Below are 15,669 nucleotides of genomic sequence, written 5' to 3' on the forward strand. Positions count from 1 at the left end.
TAGAATCAGTTTTTTTCTGCAGTTTTTTCTACAAAACCTGTTGGAATTTGATTGGGTTTGTGTTGAATCTACAGATAAAATTGATGTCTTACAATACTGAGTCTTCTGACCCATGAACATGATATATTTTGACATGTAAGTCTGTCTTCTTTAATTCTCTCAGGAATATTTTGAAGTTTTTAATATACAGGGCTTTTATAATTTTGTCAGATTCATATATCTGGATGGCTATTGTAAATGGTATTTTTTATTTCAATTTTTTATTTTTTATAACTAATATATTGGAATACAATAGACTTTTTTTCATCTCATATCCTGCAACCTTGCTAAAATTCACTTACTAGCTTTATTAGCATTTTTGTAGAGATTCCTTTGGATTTTCTATGTAAATATGTCATTTCTGAAGAAAGACAGTTTTACTTCATTTCTAACTGGATGCACCTTTTCTTTCTTTTTCTTGACTTACTACACTAGCTAGAACCTCCAGTACAATGCTGAAAGAAAGTGGTGAAAGTGAACATTCTTGTCTTTTTCTTGATCTCAGAAAACTTTCAGTCTTTCACCATTAAGTGTGATACTAGCTGTAGGGGTTTGAATTCTCTGGTTGAAGAAGTTCTTTTTTATTCCTAGTTTGCTGAGAAATTTGTTATTTCAATCAGGAATACATGTTGGATTTTATCAGTTTTTTTCCTGCATTTCTTGAGACAATCATAGTTTTCTTTTTTTGTTTATTAATTACTTGATATTTGAATATTAAACCAACTTTGCTTTCCTGGGATAAAACTTGGTCATGAGGTATTTCTCTTTTCATGTATTATTGAATTTGATTTGCTAAAATTTTATTTAGGTTTTTTTTTTTTTGCATCTAAGTTCATGAGTGATACTGGCATATCTTTTTATGGCAGTTTTCATATTTGGGTATATGGTAATGCTGACCTCATAGAATGAATTGATAAGTAGTCCCTCTTCTTCAGTATTCTGGAAGAGTTTGTAGAATTGATACTGTTTCTTCCTCAAATGTTTGCTAGAATTAACCAGTGAAGCCATGAAAATATATGACCCACAATGAGGAGAAAAATAATCAAAACTGATTTATGACTGACATAGTTATTAAAATTAGCATAGAAAATCATAAATAACTTTTAAGTACATTTATTATAACTGCATTTCACATAATCAAAAAGTAGTGACACGGATTTGATGTAATTAGAAAAACATAATTGTTAGAACCAGTAGACAGAAAATTAGAGAGGCTATAGAAGGCTTAAACAACACAACCAACTTGACCTTATTAAACAGTCAAACAGCAGATACAGAAGTGCAAATGTCAAATTTGCCCAGATAGACCATACTGCAGGTCATAAAACAAGTCTTAATAAATTTCAAAGGATTCAAGTCAAAGCAGGTATATTCTCTGACCACAATGGAATTAAATTAGAAATCAGCAAGAAAAGTATCTCTGGAAAAATCCCTCAAATATTTGGAAACTAAATAACACACTTGTAAATAACCCAAGGGTCAAAGAAAAAATCAAAAGGGAAATTATCAATATAAAGTATTTTGAACCAAATGAAAACCCAAATCAAAATTTGTGGTTGTGTCCTTTTCCTGTTGCTGCTATAACAAATCACCACAATTTGGTAGGTCAGAAGTCCAAAACTGGGCTTCCCTGGTGGCGCAGTGGTTGAGAATCTGCCTGCCAGTGCAGGGGACACAGGTTCCAGCCCTGGTCTGGGAGGATCCCACATGCCGCGGAGCAACTAGGCCCGTGCGCCACAACTACTGAGCCTGCGCATCTGGAGCTTGTGCTCCGCGACAAGAGAGGCCGCGACAGTGAGAGGCCCATGCACCACGATGAAGAGTGGCCCCCGCTTGCCACAACTAGAGAAAGCCCTCGCACAGAAACGAAGACCCAACACAGCCAAAAATAAATAAATAAATAAATAAATAAAAATTAAAAAAAAAAAAAAGAAGTCCAAAACTGGTTTCGCTGGACTAAAATCAAGATATCAGCAGGTCTGTGTTTCTTCTGGAAGCTTTATGAGAGAATCTGTTCTCTTTTTCCATGTTTCAGAGACACATGTATTCCTTGGCTTGGGGCCCCGTCCTCCATCTTGAAAGCCAGCTGCATAGCATCTTCTTATCTCTTCAATTCTCCTGCTTCCCTCCCACTTGTAAGGACCTTTTTGATCACATTGAATCCATGGGGTTAATCCAGGATAATAGTCTCCGTGTCAAGATCCCTTAACTTAATCACATCTGCAAAGTCACTTTTGTCACATCAGGTAGCATACTCACAAGGTCCAGGGAATGGGACGCGGATATCTTTGGTGGTACATTATTCTCCCTACCACACTGCTAGGATAGTACTTGGGTGGCAGTTGACACCACTAAATGCCCATATTAGAAAAGAAAATGGTCTCAAATTATTGACCTCAGCTTCCATCTGAAGAAACTATTAACTGAACAAATTATATAAGATGAATGAGGTCTGAGATCTAATGTAAAACATGGTGACTATAGTTTATAACACTGTATTGTATAACTGAAATTTGCTAAGAGAATAGATCTTAAATGTTCTCACCAAGAAAAAAAGAAAGATAAATATGTAAGATGATGGATGTGTTAATTAACTAGATGAGGGGAATCCTTTCACAATGTATGTGTATGCATATATTAAATCACAATGTACACTTTAAATATCTTATAATTTTATATATCAGTTATACCTCAGTAAAGCTGAAATTTTAAATTAAAAAAAGAAGAAAAGCAAAATTAGACCCAAAGGAAATGATAAAGATAATAGGGGGAAAAAAAAATAGAAAACAGGGAAATAATAGGGAAAAAAAGAACCATAAAACTGAAAGGTAGGGCTTCCCTGGTGGCGCAGTGGTTGAGAGCCTGCCTGCCAGTGCAGGGGACACGGGTTCGAGCCCTGGTCTAGGAGGATCCCACATGCCGCGGAGCGGCTAAGCCCGTGAGCCACAATTGCTGAGCCTGCGCGTCTGGAGCCTGTGCTCCGCAACAGGAGAGGTCGCGATAGTGAGAGGCCCGCACACCGCGATGAAGAGTGGCCCCCACTTGCCGCAACTGTAGAAGGCCCTCGCACAGAAACAAGGACCCAACCCAACACAGCCATAAATAAATAAATGGATAATTAAAAAAAAAAAAAACTGAAAGGTAGTTACTGAGAACATCAATAAAATTAATACACCTATGATTTGACTCTTACTGTGATGATGTTTAATGTTAAAACTGGAAGTAAAAACTTTTAAATTGTGTTATAGATGTATATTTTTGGTAGAATTTAAGTCTAGACTTGTTATTTTGTTATACTTACTTTTTTGGTTTCAGTGCTAGACCCTGAGGAGACTAGCTTATACTATTTAAGCTTCTGTGAAGCAGTCATAGAGCAGAAAGCCTATTTTTAACACACACTGGGAGCATAATTACCAATCCATCCATCCATATCAAATAGCAACACCTGAGAAGATGCTGGAAAAACACTGGCAGACTTAGACTCTAGTGTTTCTTTTCTTTGACATTTCTTAATGACCCTATCATTCTTACATATTTTATCACCATAATTATTCTTTTCCAGTTTATTTACATCTCCGTGGTAAAAACTTAATCCTTCTCTCACCTGGGTTTCTTCTTTGCTCTGCCCCTGTTCCTTAAATAAATCATCACATTTTCCTAGATTCTCACAAGGATCTGTGGAAGAACAAAAGGACAGAATAAGATCCCCAACTTCAAGAAACTCTAGACAAAATTCTTGAATATGATATAATCAGAATAATTTATTGCCAACTTTTAGGATTTCAAAGCTGGGTGGGGAAAAAAAACATTGAGGCTGGGAGACAGGAATGAGAAAGGATTGGAACTGGGTGTTAAGAGTGGGACCTTGCACTCTTTCCATTATTGGAACATTCTACTCTTTATGTAAAACCCTGTGACAATGCTCTTGAGACCTTCCCTTACCAGTAGTAAAGTATCCTTTTTTTTTTCTTTTTAAGTATGTAAGTTTCGGGTGCACAGCATTATAGTTCTACAACTGTATACACCACAGAGTGATCACCACCACAAATCGAGTTACAGTCTGTCACCATATAGTTGACCCACTTCACTCATTTTTTCCACCTCCTTTCCCCTTTGGTAACCACTAACCTGTTCTCTGTATCTGTGAGTTTGTTTTGATTTTACTTTGTTTGTTTATTTATTTTATATTCCAAATATATGAGTGAAATCATACAGTATTTGTCTTTTTCTGTCTATTTCACTTAGCATAATGCCTTCAAGGTCCATCCATGTTGTCACAAATGGTAGGATTTCATTATTTTTTATGGCTGGGTAGTATTCCGTTATGTGTGTGTGTGTGTGTGCACACACACACCCCACATCTTCTTTTTCCATTCATCTGTACGTGGACACTTAACATTGTTTCCATACCATGACTGTTGTAAATAATGCTGCATTAAACACAGGGGTGCATATATCTTCTTAAATTAGTATTTCCAAATTCTTCAGGTAAATACCCAGAAGTGGAATAGCTTGGTTGTGTGGTAGCTCAATTCTTAGTTTTTTGAGGAATCTCTATACTATTTCCTATAGCAGCGGCAACAATTTACAGTCCCAACAACAGTGTACAAAGGTTCCCTTTTCTCCACATCCTCTCCAACATTTGTTATTTCTTGTCTTTTCGATAGTAGCCATTCTAACAGTTGTGCTTGATATCTCATTGTGGTTTGGATTTGCATTTTCCTGATAATAAGTGATGCTGAACATATTTCATGTGCCTGTGGGCCATCTGTATATTGTCTTTGGGAAAATGCCTATTCAGATCCTCTGCCCATTTTTTAAATTGATTTGTTTGGGGTTTTTTTGTTGAGTTGTATGAGTTCTTTATATATTTTGGATATTAACCCCTTATTGGATATATGATTTGCAAATATCTCCTCCCATTTAGTCAGTTGGCTTTATCACTTTGATGATGGTTTCCTTTGCTGTGCAGGAGCTTTTTAGTTTGATGTAGTCCCGTTTGTTTATTTTATTTTATTTTTTATTTTTCTAAAATAATGGGTTTATTGAGATGTAATTCACATACCATAAAATTCACGTTTAAAGTGTACGATTTAGTGGATTATAGTACATTCACGAAGTTATGCAATCATTACCACTGTCTACTTCCAGAATATTTTCATCGTGCAAAAAAGAAACCCTGTACCCACTACCCACTAGCAGTAATTCCCCATTCTCCCCTTCCCCTAGCCTCTGGCAACCACTAATTTACTCTCTGTCTCTGTAGATTTTCCTATTCTGGACTATGTTAAACTTTTTGAAGTGTAAAAAAGAATTCTTTTTTTTTTTTTTTTTTTTTTTACCAACACCACCCCCGCCACCCCGTTTCCCCACTTGGTGTCCATACATTTGTTCTCTACATCTGTGTCTCAATTTCTGCCCTGCAAACCAGTTCATCTGTACCATTTTTCTAGGTTCCACATATATGCATTAATATACGATATTTGGGGCTTCCCTGGTGGCCCAGTGGTTAAGAATCTGCCTGCCAATTCAGGGGACACGGGTTCGAGCCCTGGTCTGGGAAGATCCCACATGCCACGGAGCAACTAAGCCCGTGAGCCACAACTACTAAGCCTGCACGTCTGGAGCCTGTGCTCTGCAACGGGGGAGGCCGCGACAGTGAGAGGCCCGCGCACCGCGATGAAGAGTGGCCCCCGCTCGCCGCAACTGGAGAAGGCCCTCGCACAGAAACGAAGACCCAACACAGCCAAAAATAAATATAAATAAATAAATAAATTTATTTAAAAATACAACTAAAAAAAATACGATATTTGTTTTTCTCTTTCTGACTTACTTCACTCTGTGTGACAGTCTCTAGATCCATCCACGTCTCTACAAATGACCCAATTTCGTTCCTTTTTATGGCTGAGTAATATTCCATTGTATATATATACCACATCTTTTTTATCCATTCGTCTGTCGATGGGCATTTACATTGCTTCCAAGACCTGGCTATTGTAAGCAGTGCTGCAGTGAACATTGGGGTGCATATGTCTTTTTGAATTATGATTTTCTCAGGGTATATGCCCAGTAGTGGGATTGCTGGGTCATATGGTGATTCTATTTTTAGTTTTTTAAGGAACCTCCATACCGTTCTCCATAGTGGCTGTATCAATTTACATTCCCACCAACAGCGCAAGAAGGTTCCCTTTTCTCCACACCCTCTCCAGCATCTGTTTGTAGATTTTCTGATGATGCCCATTCTAACTGGTGTGAGGTGTTACCTCATTGTAGTTTTGATTTGCATTTCTCTAATAATTAGTGATGTTGAGCAGCTTTTCATGTGCTTCGTGGCCGTCTGTATGTCTTCTTTGGAGAAATGTCTATTTAGGTCTTTTCCCCATTTTTTGATTGGGTCGTTTTTTTAATATTGAGCTGCATGAACTGTTTATATATGTTGGAGATTAATCCTTTGTCAGTTGCTTCATTTGCAGATATTTTCTCTCATTCTGAGTGTTGTTTTTTCATCTTCTTTATACTTCCCTTTGCTGTGCAAAAGCTTTTAAGTTTCATGAGGTCCCATTTGTTTATTTTTGTTTTTATTTCCATTACTCTAGGAGGTAGGTCAAAAAAGATCTTGCTGTGATTTATGTCAAAGAGTGTTCTATGTTTTCCTGTAGGAGTTTTATAGTGTCTGGTCTTACATTTAGGTCTTTAATCCATTTTGAGTTTATTTTTGTGTATGGTGTTAGGGAGTGTTCTAATTTCATTCTTTTACATGTAGCTGTCCAGTTTTCCCAGCACCACCTATTGAAGAGACTGTCTTTTCTCCATTGTATATCCTTGCCTCCTTTGTCATAGATTACTTAACCATAGGTGTGTGGGTTTATCTCTGGGCTCTCTATCTTGTTCCATTGGTCTATATTTCTGTTTTTGTGCCAGTACCATATTGTCTTGATTACTGTAGCTTTGTACTTAGTATAGTCTGAAGTCAGGAAGTCTGATTCCTCCAGCTCCGTTTTTTTCCCTCAATACCACTTTGGCTATTCGGTGTCTTTTGTGTCTCCATACAAATTTTAAGATGATTTCTTCTAGTTCTGTAAAAAATGCCATTGGTAATTTGATAGGGATTGCATTGAATCTGTAGATTGCTTTGGGTAGTATAGTCATTTTCACAATATTGATTCTTCCAATCCAAGAACATGGTATATCTCTCCATCTGTTGGTATCATCATTAATTTCTTTCATCAGTGTCTTATAGTTTTCTGCATACAGGTCTTTTGTCTCCCTGGGTAGGTTTATTCCTACGTATTTTATTCTTTTTGTTGCAATGGTAAATGGGAGTGTTTCCTTAATTTCTCTTTCAGATTTTTCATCATTAGTGTATAGGAATGCAAGAGATTTCTGTGCATTAATTTTGTGTCCTGCAACTTTACCAAATTTATTAATTAGCTCTTGTAGTTTTCTGGTTGCATCTTTAGGATTCTCTGTGTGTAGTATCATGTCATCTGCAAACAGTGACAGTTTTACTTCTTCTTTTCCAATTGTATTCCTTTTATTTCTTTTCCTTCTCTGATTGCCGTGGCTAGGACTTCCAACACTATGTTGAATAATAGTGGTGAGAGTGGACATCCTTGTGTTGTTCCTGATCTTAGAGGAAATGCTTTCAGTTTTTCACCATTGAGAATGATGTTTGCCGTGGGTCTGTCACATATGGCCTTTATTATGTTGAGGTAGGTTCCCTCTATGCCCACTTTCTGGAGAGTTTTTATCATAAATGGGTGTTGAATTTTGTCAAAAGCCTTTTCTGCATCTATTGAGATGATCATATGGTTTTTATTCTTCAATTTGTTAATATGGTGTATCACATTGATTCATTTGCATATATTGAAGAATCCTTGCATCCCTGGGATAAATCCCACTTGATCGTGGTGTATGATCCTTTTAATATGTTGTTAGATTCTGTTTGCTAGTATTTTGTTGAGGATTTTTGCATCTCTATTCATCAGTGATATTGGTCTGTAATTTTCTTTCTTTGTAGTATCTTTGTCTGGTTTTGGTATCAGGGTGATGGTGGCCTCATAGAATGAGTTTGGGAGTGTTCCTTCCTCTGCAATTTTTTGGAAGAGTTTGAGAAGGATGGGTGTTAGCTCTTCTCTAAATGTTTGATAGAATTCACCTGTGAAGCCATCTGGTCCTGGCCTTTTGTTTGTTGGAAGATTTTTAATCACAGTTTCAAGTTCATTACTTGTGATTGGCCTGTTCATATTTTCTATTTCTTTCTGATTCAGTCTTGGAAGGTTATACCTTTCTAAGAATTTGTCCATTTCTTCCAGGTTGTCCATTTTATGGGCATAGAGTTGCTTGTAGTAGTCTCTTAGGATGCTTTGTATTTCTGCTGTGTCTGTTGTAACTTCTCCTTTTTCATTTCTAGTTTCACTGATTTGAGTCCTCTCCCTCTTTTTCTTGATGAGTCTGGCTAATGGTTTATCAATTTCGTTTATCTTCTCAAAGAACCAGCTTTTAGTTTTATTGATCTTTGCTATTGTTTTCTTTGTTTCTATTTCATTTATTTCTGCTCTGATCTTTATGATTTCTTTCCTTCTGCTAACTTAGGGTTTTGTCTGTTCTTTCTCTAGTTCCTTTAGGTGTAAGGTTAGATTGTTTATTTGAGATTTTTCTTGTTTCTTGAGGTAGGCTTGTATAGCTATAAACTTCCCTCTTAGAACTGCTTTTGCTGCATCCCATAGGTTTTGGATTGTCGTGTTTTCATTGTCATTTGTGTCTAGGTATTTTTTGATTTCCTCTTTGATTTCTTCAGTGATCTCTTGGTTATTTAGTAACATATTGTTTAGCCTCCATGTGTTTGTGTTTTTTACCTTTTTTTCCCTGGAATTGATTTCTAATCTCATAGCGTTGTGGTCAGAAAAGAATGCTTGATATGATTTCAATTTTCTTAAATTTACTGAGGCTTGATTTGTGACCCAAGATGTGATCTATCCTGGAGAATATTCTGTGCGCACTTGAGAAGAAAGTGTAATCTGCTGTTTTTGGATGGAATGTCCTATAAATATCAATTAAATCTATCTGGTCTATTGTGTCACTTAAAGCTTGTGTTTCCTTATTAATTTTCTGTCTGGATGATCTGTCCATTGGTGTACATGAGGTGTTAAAGTCCTTATAACAAGGACTTAAAGTTAAAGTCTATTATAACAAGGGATTGATCCCTTGATCATTATGTAGTGTCCTTTGTTGTCTCTTGTAACATTCTTTATTTTAAAGTCTATTTTATCTGATATGAGTATTGCTACCCCAGCTTTCTTTTGATTTCCATTTGCATGGAATATCTTTTTTCATCCCCTCACTTTCAGTCTGTATGTGTCCCTAGGTCTGAAGTGGGTCTCTTGTAGACAGCATATATATGGGTCTTGTTTTTGTATCCATTCAGCCAGCCTGCATCTTTTGGTTGGAGCATTTAATCCATTCACCTGTAAGGTAATTATCGACATGTATGTTCCTATGACCATCTTCTTAATTGTTTTGGGTTTGTTTTTGTAGGTCCTTTTCTTCTCTTGTGTTTGCCACTTAGAGAAGTTCCTTTAGCATTTGTTGTAGAGCTGGTTTGGTGGTGCTGAATTCTCTTAGCTTTTGCTTGTCTGTAAAACTTTTGATTTCTCCATCGAATCTGAATGAGATCCTTGCTGGGTAGAGTAATCTTGGTTGTGGGTTCTTCCCTTTCATCACTTTAAGTGTATCATGCCACTCCCTCTGGCTTGTAGAGTTTCTGCTTAGAAATCAGCTGTTAACGTTATGGGAGTTCCCTTGTATGTTATTTGTCGTTTTTCCCTTGCTGCTTTCAGTAGTTTTTCTTTGTCTTTAATTTTTGCCAGTTTGATTGCTATGTGTCTTGGCATGTTTCTCCTTGGGTTTATCCTGCCTGGGACTCTCTGCTCTTCCTGGACTTGGGTGGCTATTTCCTTTCCCATGTTAGGGAAGTTTTTGACTATAATCTCTTCACATATTTTCTCGGGTCCTTTCTCTCTCTCTTCTCCTTCTGGGACCCCTATAATGCGAATGTTGTTGCGTTTAATGTTGTTCCAGCGGTCTCTTAGGCTGTCTTCATTTCTTTTCATTCTTTTTTCTTTATTCTGTTCCATAGCAGTGAATTCCACCATTATGTCTTCCAGGTCACTTATCTGTTTTTCTGCCTCAGTTATTCTGCTATTGATTCCTTCTAGTGTATTTTTCATTTTAGTTATTGTATTGTTCATCTCTGTTTGTTTGTTCTTTAATTCTTCTGGGTCTTTGTTAAACATTTCTTGCATCTTCTCGATCTTTGACTCCATTCTTTTTCCGAGGTCCTGAATCTTCACTATCATTATTCTGAATTCTTTTTCTGGAAGGTTGCCTATCTCCACTTCATTTGGTTGTTTTTCTGGGGTTTTCTCTTGTTCCTTCATCTGGTACATAGCCCTCTGCCTTTTCATCTTGTCTATCTTTCTGTGAATGTGGTTTTTGTTCCACAGGCTGCAGGATTGTAGTTCTTCTTGCTTCTGCTGTCTGCCCTCTGGTGGATGAGCCTATCTAAGAGGTTTGTGCAAGTTTCCTGAACCCGTTTGTTTATTAAAACCCAGTGATTAAACTTGTCTATGTCCCAAATATTTTTCAGAATTTATATATTAGTCATTTCATAAAAAGAGCTATGAGGGAAAACGTTTTCCTGCCAATAATGTAAAAATTTGCAAAAATCTTGAAATCATAGCATTGCTCTCCTGTTGGAATTTACTTATTCTGGATTTTAAAGTAGTAGAAATTCAATGTGCCTCTAAGAGTTGAATTCTTATGGAGAGTTGGGGAGGCTCCTTTAGGCATCTCTAAATTCAGGTAATTATGAATCTCATCCAGAGATTGTCACTTTTCCTGTGGTGCTTTAATGCAAGACAAGGGAGAAAGAATTTGTCTTTGTCTTGGGAATGTTGGTAGTACCTCTTTTAACAGAGAGCTGCTGTCATTTGTTCAGTCAACAAATTTGAATGCCTACCCTGTGTAAGGAACTTTGCTTGGCACTATGGATGGTGCCTTAAGGAATATTTTAAGTAGAAGAATAACCAATCAAATCAATTCTTTAGAGAGGCCATAATTCAGGCAGTATTGCACATGATATGTTAAAATAAGAAAATGGAGGCAGTGAGTTGAGACTATCTCTTGTTAAATCAGTGCAGTATTAAGGGCCTAATTAAGGTATAGGCATTGGCAATGGACTAGAAAGGAAAGAACAGATCTGAGACAGTATGTTAAATTTACTTCCCTTCTTCTAGCTAACTTGGTATTAATTGTCCTTTAAATCTGGCAGTTGGTGTTTCTGTCTCTGTGTCTCTCCCTCCCTTGCTTCCTCCCTCCCTTGTCGCCTACCTCTTCTTCTCCCTACTCTAGCACACCGAAGGTTACTGCACCTCTCCATCAGTAATGGTAGGAGAGGGGTTGTATATCACAATCTCACTAGACACTAGGTGTGTATCTGTGTCCAGTTTTTTAAAGGACTGAGTATCTCCTAAAGAGGTGTGTGCTTTCTCTCAGCTCTGTTTGTGAATTATTGCTTTAAATCACAACTTTAACCACTTGAACAGAGTAACAATTCTTGCTGTGTATGTAGCTAATTTTTAAAAAGCATGTTATATGTGTTATGTTACCCATGGAAGAAATGTTTTGTTTAATGTTTTGGGGTTGGGTACATTTGATACAGTTTTGAAGGAAAAGTTTGTCTACATCTTTGGTTTTTTTGTTTAGAGGAAACTACTCCTGAGTTTGTGTTTCGTCTTAACAAATCCTCCAGAAAGTAGTCTTCCCCTTTTCCATGAATGGAAATTAGAGCTGAATTCATGCATATATGAAACAAAATGTTAATTTAAATGTACAGTTTCCTCAAACTCTCTATAACTCTTAAAAAGGATTCTTCTGTGGAAGCAGAATTAATCAGAAGCATTTCAGAGAGATGCATATAAAATGGACTGGTTATATAAAATCAGAAGATTCATTAAAATTGAAAAGAGACCACCACATACCACATATATGAATACCTGAATGTACATATTCATCATAAGACTGTGAGGCAACAGCGAATTTAAACCCACCCATAGTTACCATAATCTGAGTTCCGTACTTTGAGAAAATGGTTTACCTTGGTAGGCCACAAAGGAAGAATAACAATTGGTCTAATAATGCTTTATTGTTCCTTATGGTCTGTGAAGGGAAGGATAAAGACAAATTGTTTTGAGGTGTGTGTAACAAAGGGGATTTACAGAGTATTTTTGTGATGGTGCAGTAATTTTGAGAAGATGGTTAAATGTCTCCTTTTCCTTGTTCCCCAGACCAGTGTGACTGTTTATATTCTACTGTTCTTCCAAAAAAGATTTGAACCTGCCCCAGAGATTAGTTGGTTTAGTCTCAATGAGATCTTTTATTTCTATATAAGGAATCAGATTAGATGGTTCCCTTCAGCTTTGTGTTTATTCCTTTTGTGGGATCCTTTTAATATATTCTATTTGCTATGTGATGTTTAAATTATCATTAAATTGTACATCCAAGTGTTGAATGATTTTGTGGAATTTGTAAGCCAAATAAATTTTAAAAATCCTTTGTAAGCTTAACTTTCCATCTAAAACTTCTGGTACAATAGAATAATTCAATAAAAACTATGTTTCTGCGAATTCCCTGGCAGTCCAGTGGTTGGGACTAGGTGCTCTCACTGCTGGGGCCCCAGGTTCGATCCCTGGTCTGGGAACTAAGATCCGGCAAGCTGTGCGGCACGGCCAAAAAGAAAAAAAAATGATCTGTTTCTTCCTTAATTTTCACCCCAGCAGTATGAAAGGGTAGGCCAACAGTATTGATGTGAAGTGAGAGCTGAATGTTGTAGAAGTGCTGCCTATCTAATGAAATCTTAATCAAAGTATCCTTTTGTTGTCTAGAAAGCATATCTATTTGTTTGTTTGTTTATTTATTTAATTCTTTTGGCTGCTCCAGGTCTTAGTTGCGGCACACAGGATCTTTGCTGCGGCATGTGGACTCTTAGTTGAGGCATGCGTGTGGGATCTAGTTCCCCGACCAGGGATCAAACCTGGGCCCCCTGCATTGGGAATGCGAGTCTTACCCACTGGACCACCAGGGAAGTCCCTAGAAAGCTTTTTAAAACAGAATCTGGGGACTTCCCTGGTTGCACAGTGGTTAAGAATCCACCTGCCAATACAGGGGACATGGATTCCATCCCTAGTCCAGGAAGTTACCACATGCCTCAGAGCAACTAAGCCCGTGCGCCATAACTACTGAGCCTGTGCTCTAGAGCCCATGAGCCACAACTACTGAGCCCATGTGCCGCAACTAATGAAGCCGGTGCACCTAGAGCCTGTGCTCCACAACAAGAGAAGCCCCCGCAATGAGAAGCCCACGCACCACAACGAAGAGTAGCCCCCACTCGCCGCAACTAGAGAAAGCCTGTGCGCAGCAATGAAGACCCAAAACACAGCCAAAACTAAATAAAATTTTTTAAAAAATCATTAAGAAAAAACCAGAATCTGGAATTTAATATTTTTTGTGGCTTAAAGGAACCTTAGATATCTTCTAATCTTACTCTTATACTTTATAGTTGAATATGCTGGTGCCTGAGAAGTGTGACTTGCTTATGATCACATAGTTGATTAACAGTAGAACCAGGCCCAAGTCTAGAATTGGCTGGTAGGGCAGTTTTTTATATAGATACTGACCTCATACTGAATTATGTACCTCAGTATGTCCTAACCATGAAATAGGAGGAACTTAGGCCACTGGTTGAAGGCCATATGAACTGATGTGACCAATTTGTGCCTAAGACATTTGCCATTGCCATCTTTGGGCCACAGCTACTCAGCTCTTCACTTTATCATCCATCTATCTCCTCAGTGTGGAGGAAGCCCTCTTTTTTTCTGCTAAATTTGAACACAGGTATCACTTAGACCTAATGTTTCCAAACTTTGCAGTGGGAAGTAATGGCAGTTTGCTTTTCTGTTTCAGCTCAGACAGCTATAACTGCACCAAAGACGTGGAAGAAACCAAAAGATCGGACCCGAACCAGTGAAGAGCTGTTAGAGGCAGAATCGGAGGTAAGGGGCAGCAGTAAATCTCTTCAGCTCATCTTCAGAACAGTGGTGCCATTTCCTAAAACAATGTGGGTTTGTAACTTTTTCTTGAGATACTGTTTTCCAAGCAAATATATCAAGCTCAGGGTCTGATTTTTTTTTTTTAATCCATTTACAGAATTTTTAAAAGATTGTTAATAGCATGTTCAATTTCATTGAATTCTTGTCTCTGTTTCAAAATACCTCTTCTCAAGTGGCAAAAATAAGTATTGTTTAATTTTTTTCCTTATATTAAGCAGACGGAAAGACTAATCTGGTTTTTTAAAAACAGGATTATTTTCAAATACCTATTAGCAGTGCTGGTGGAAATCATCAGATATATTTTAAGGAGATTGATTTTGAATCTGTTGTCTTTTAGCTGAATCCCAGGAATATAACTTTTCACATATGGTTTGTCTATTTGAACTAAGCCATGCCAGATTTCGCTGTAGGATACAACATACCAGGTCCAGGACATGATGTGAGGAAGAATCAAGAGCAGATTTAGTCCTAAGGAGTGCTCTACCCATTTCATAGTCTCTAATCTCAGTATCTTTAGTCTTATGTACTGAAGTTTTTAATGAAGAGTAATATAAACAGTCTCTATGTTGCTTTTTTATTCTTGAGCTCTTCTTATATCTACTTTATTAAAATAATTTTCATTGAATGTTTAAGATGATAACATTAAAATGTAGAAATTACTTTAAAATAACTTTAAATGCATTTATTTCATAAAACTTTTCTAGCTGGTTATAATTATTACCCCCTTCAGGCAGCTCATAATACCCCTTTGTTACTTCTCCCTGTCCTGTCATTGCTCGTACATGGTGCTCTGTTGATGTCACAGTTAGTCCCGTAGCAACCACTAAGTTTCATGGGAGTGATTTCATTATGGTTATCAGGGCGTAAGAATTGGCAGAAAGTTATAGAGGTGCAAATAGTTGCTACACTCCTATTGCAACTGAACAGGAAAATGTTGCTCCTCCAAAGAATAAAATACCTTCCAGAGGCAGGGGAATCGCATACATTCCTGGTATGGCTGTAAGAGCTTCACAGACTGGTTTCTCTTTAGATTCAGCTGTTATTTATTCACTTTGTTCTATTATACTTTGTGTTTCTTTGCCCTGTGGCTGTTTTTCAAAGCATTATTGAATATTAAATGGGTAGGTCACTATTCCTGTGCCTCCAAGTATTCATCCTCATCTTCAGGTCGGGGTTGACAAATTTTTCCTATAATGGTCCAGATGGTAAAGTAACTATCAGGCTTTGTGGACTATATGATCCCTGTCACAATTTCTCAACTCTGCTGCTATAGCCCAAAAGCAACCGTAGACAATGTGCAAATGAATGAGTGGCTGTATTTCAGTAAAAGTTTATTGAAATTTGAATTTCATATAATATTCACATATCATAAAATTTTCTTCTTTGAAATGTTTTTCCACCATTACAAGTGTAAAAACCATCCTTACCTTGCACACTATACAAAAACAGGTGAGGAGCCAGA

General features: G+C 37.2%; 1 protein-coding gene across 24 annotated transcripts in view; it reads left to right on the forward strand.

The window, feature by feature from the left end:
- Positions 1-15,669, forward strand: part of EIF4G3 (eukaryotic translation initiation factor 4 gamma 3) — a 391,559-nt gene that overhangs the window by 278,098 nt on the left and 97,792 nt on the right. For all 24 annotated transcript variants that reach the window (XM_082372341.1, XM_082372360.1, XM_082372352.1 and 21 more), the window contains one exon: positions 14,062-14,150. In XM_082372341.1, coding sequence (XP_082228467.1) covers positions 14,062-14,150 — 89 coding nt within the window. The remainder of the gene's footprint in view (positions 1-14,061; positions 14,151-15,669) is intronic.

Source organism: Balaenoptera borealis, assembly GCF_965194805.1.
Source record: "Balaenoptera borealis genome assembly, chromosome: 1".
Taxonomy (NCBI): domain Eukaryota; kingdom Metazoa; phylum Chordata; class Mammalia; order Artiodactyla; family Balaenopteridae; genus Balaenoptera; species Balaenoptera borealis.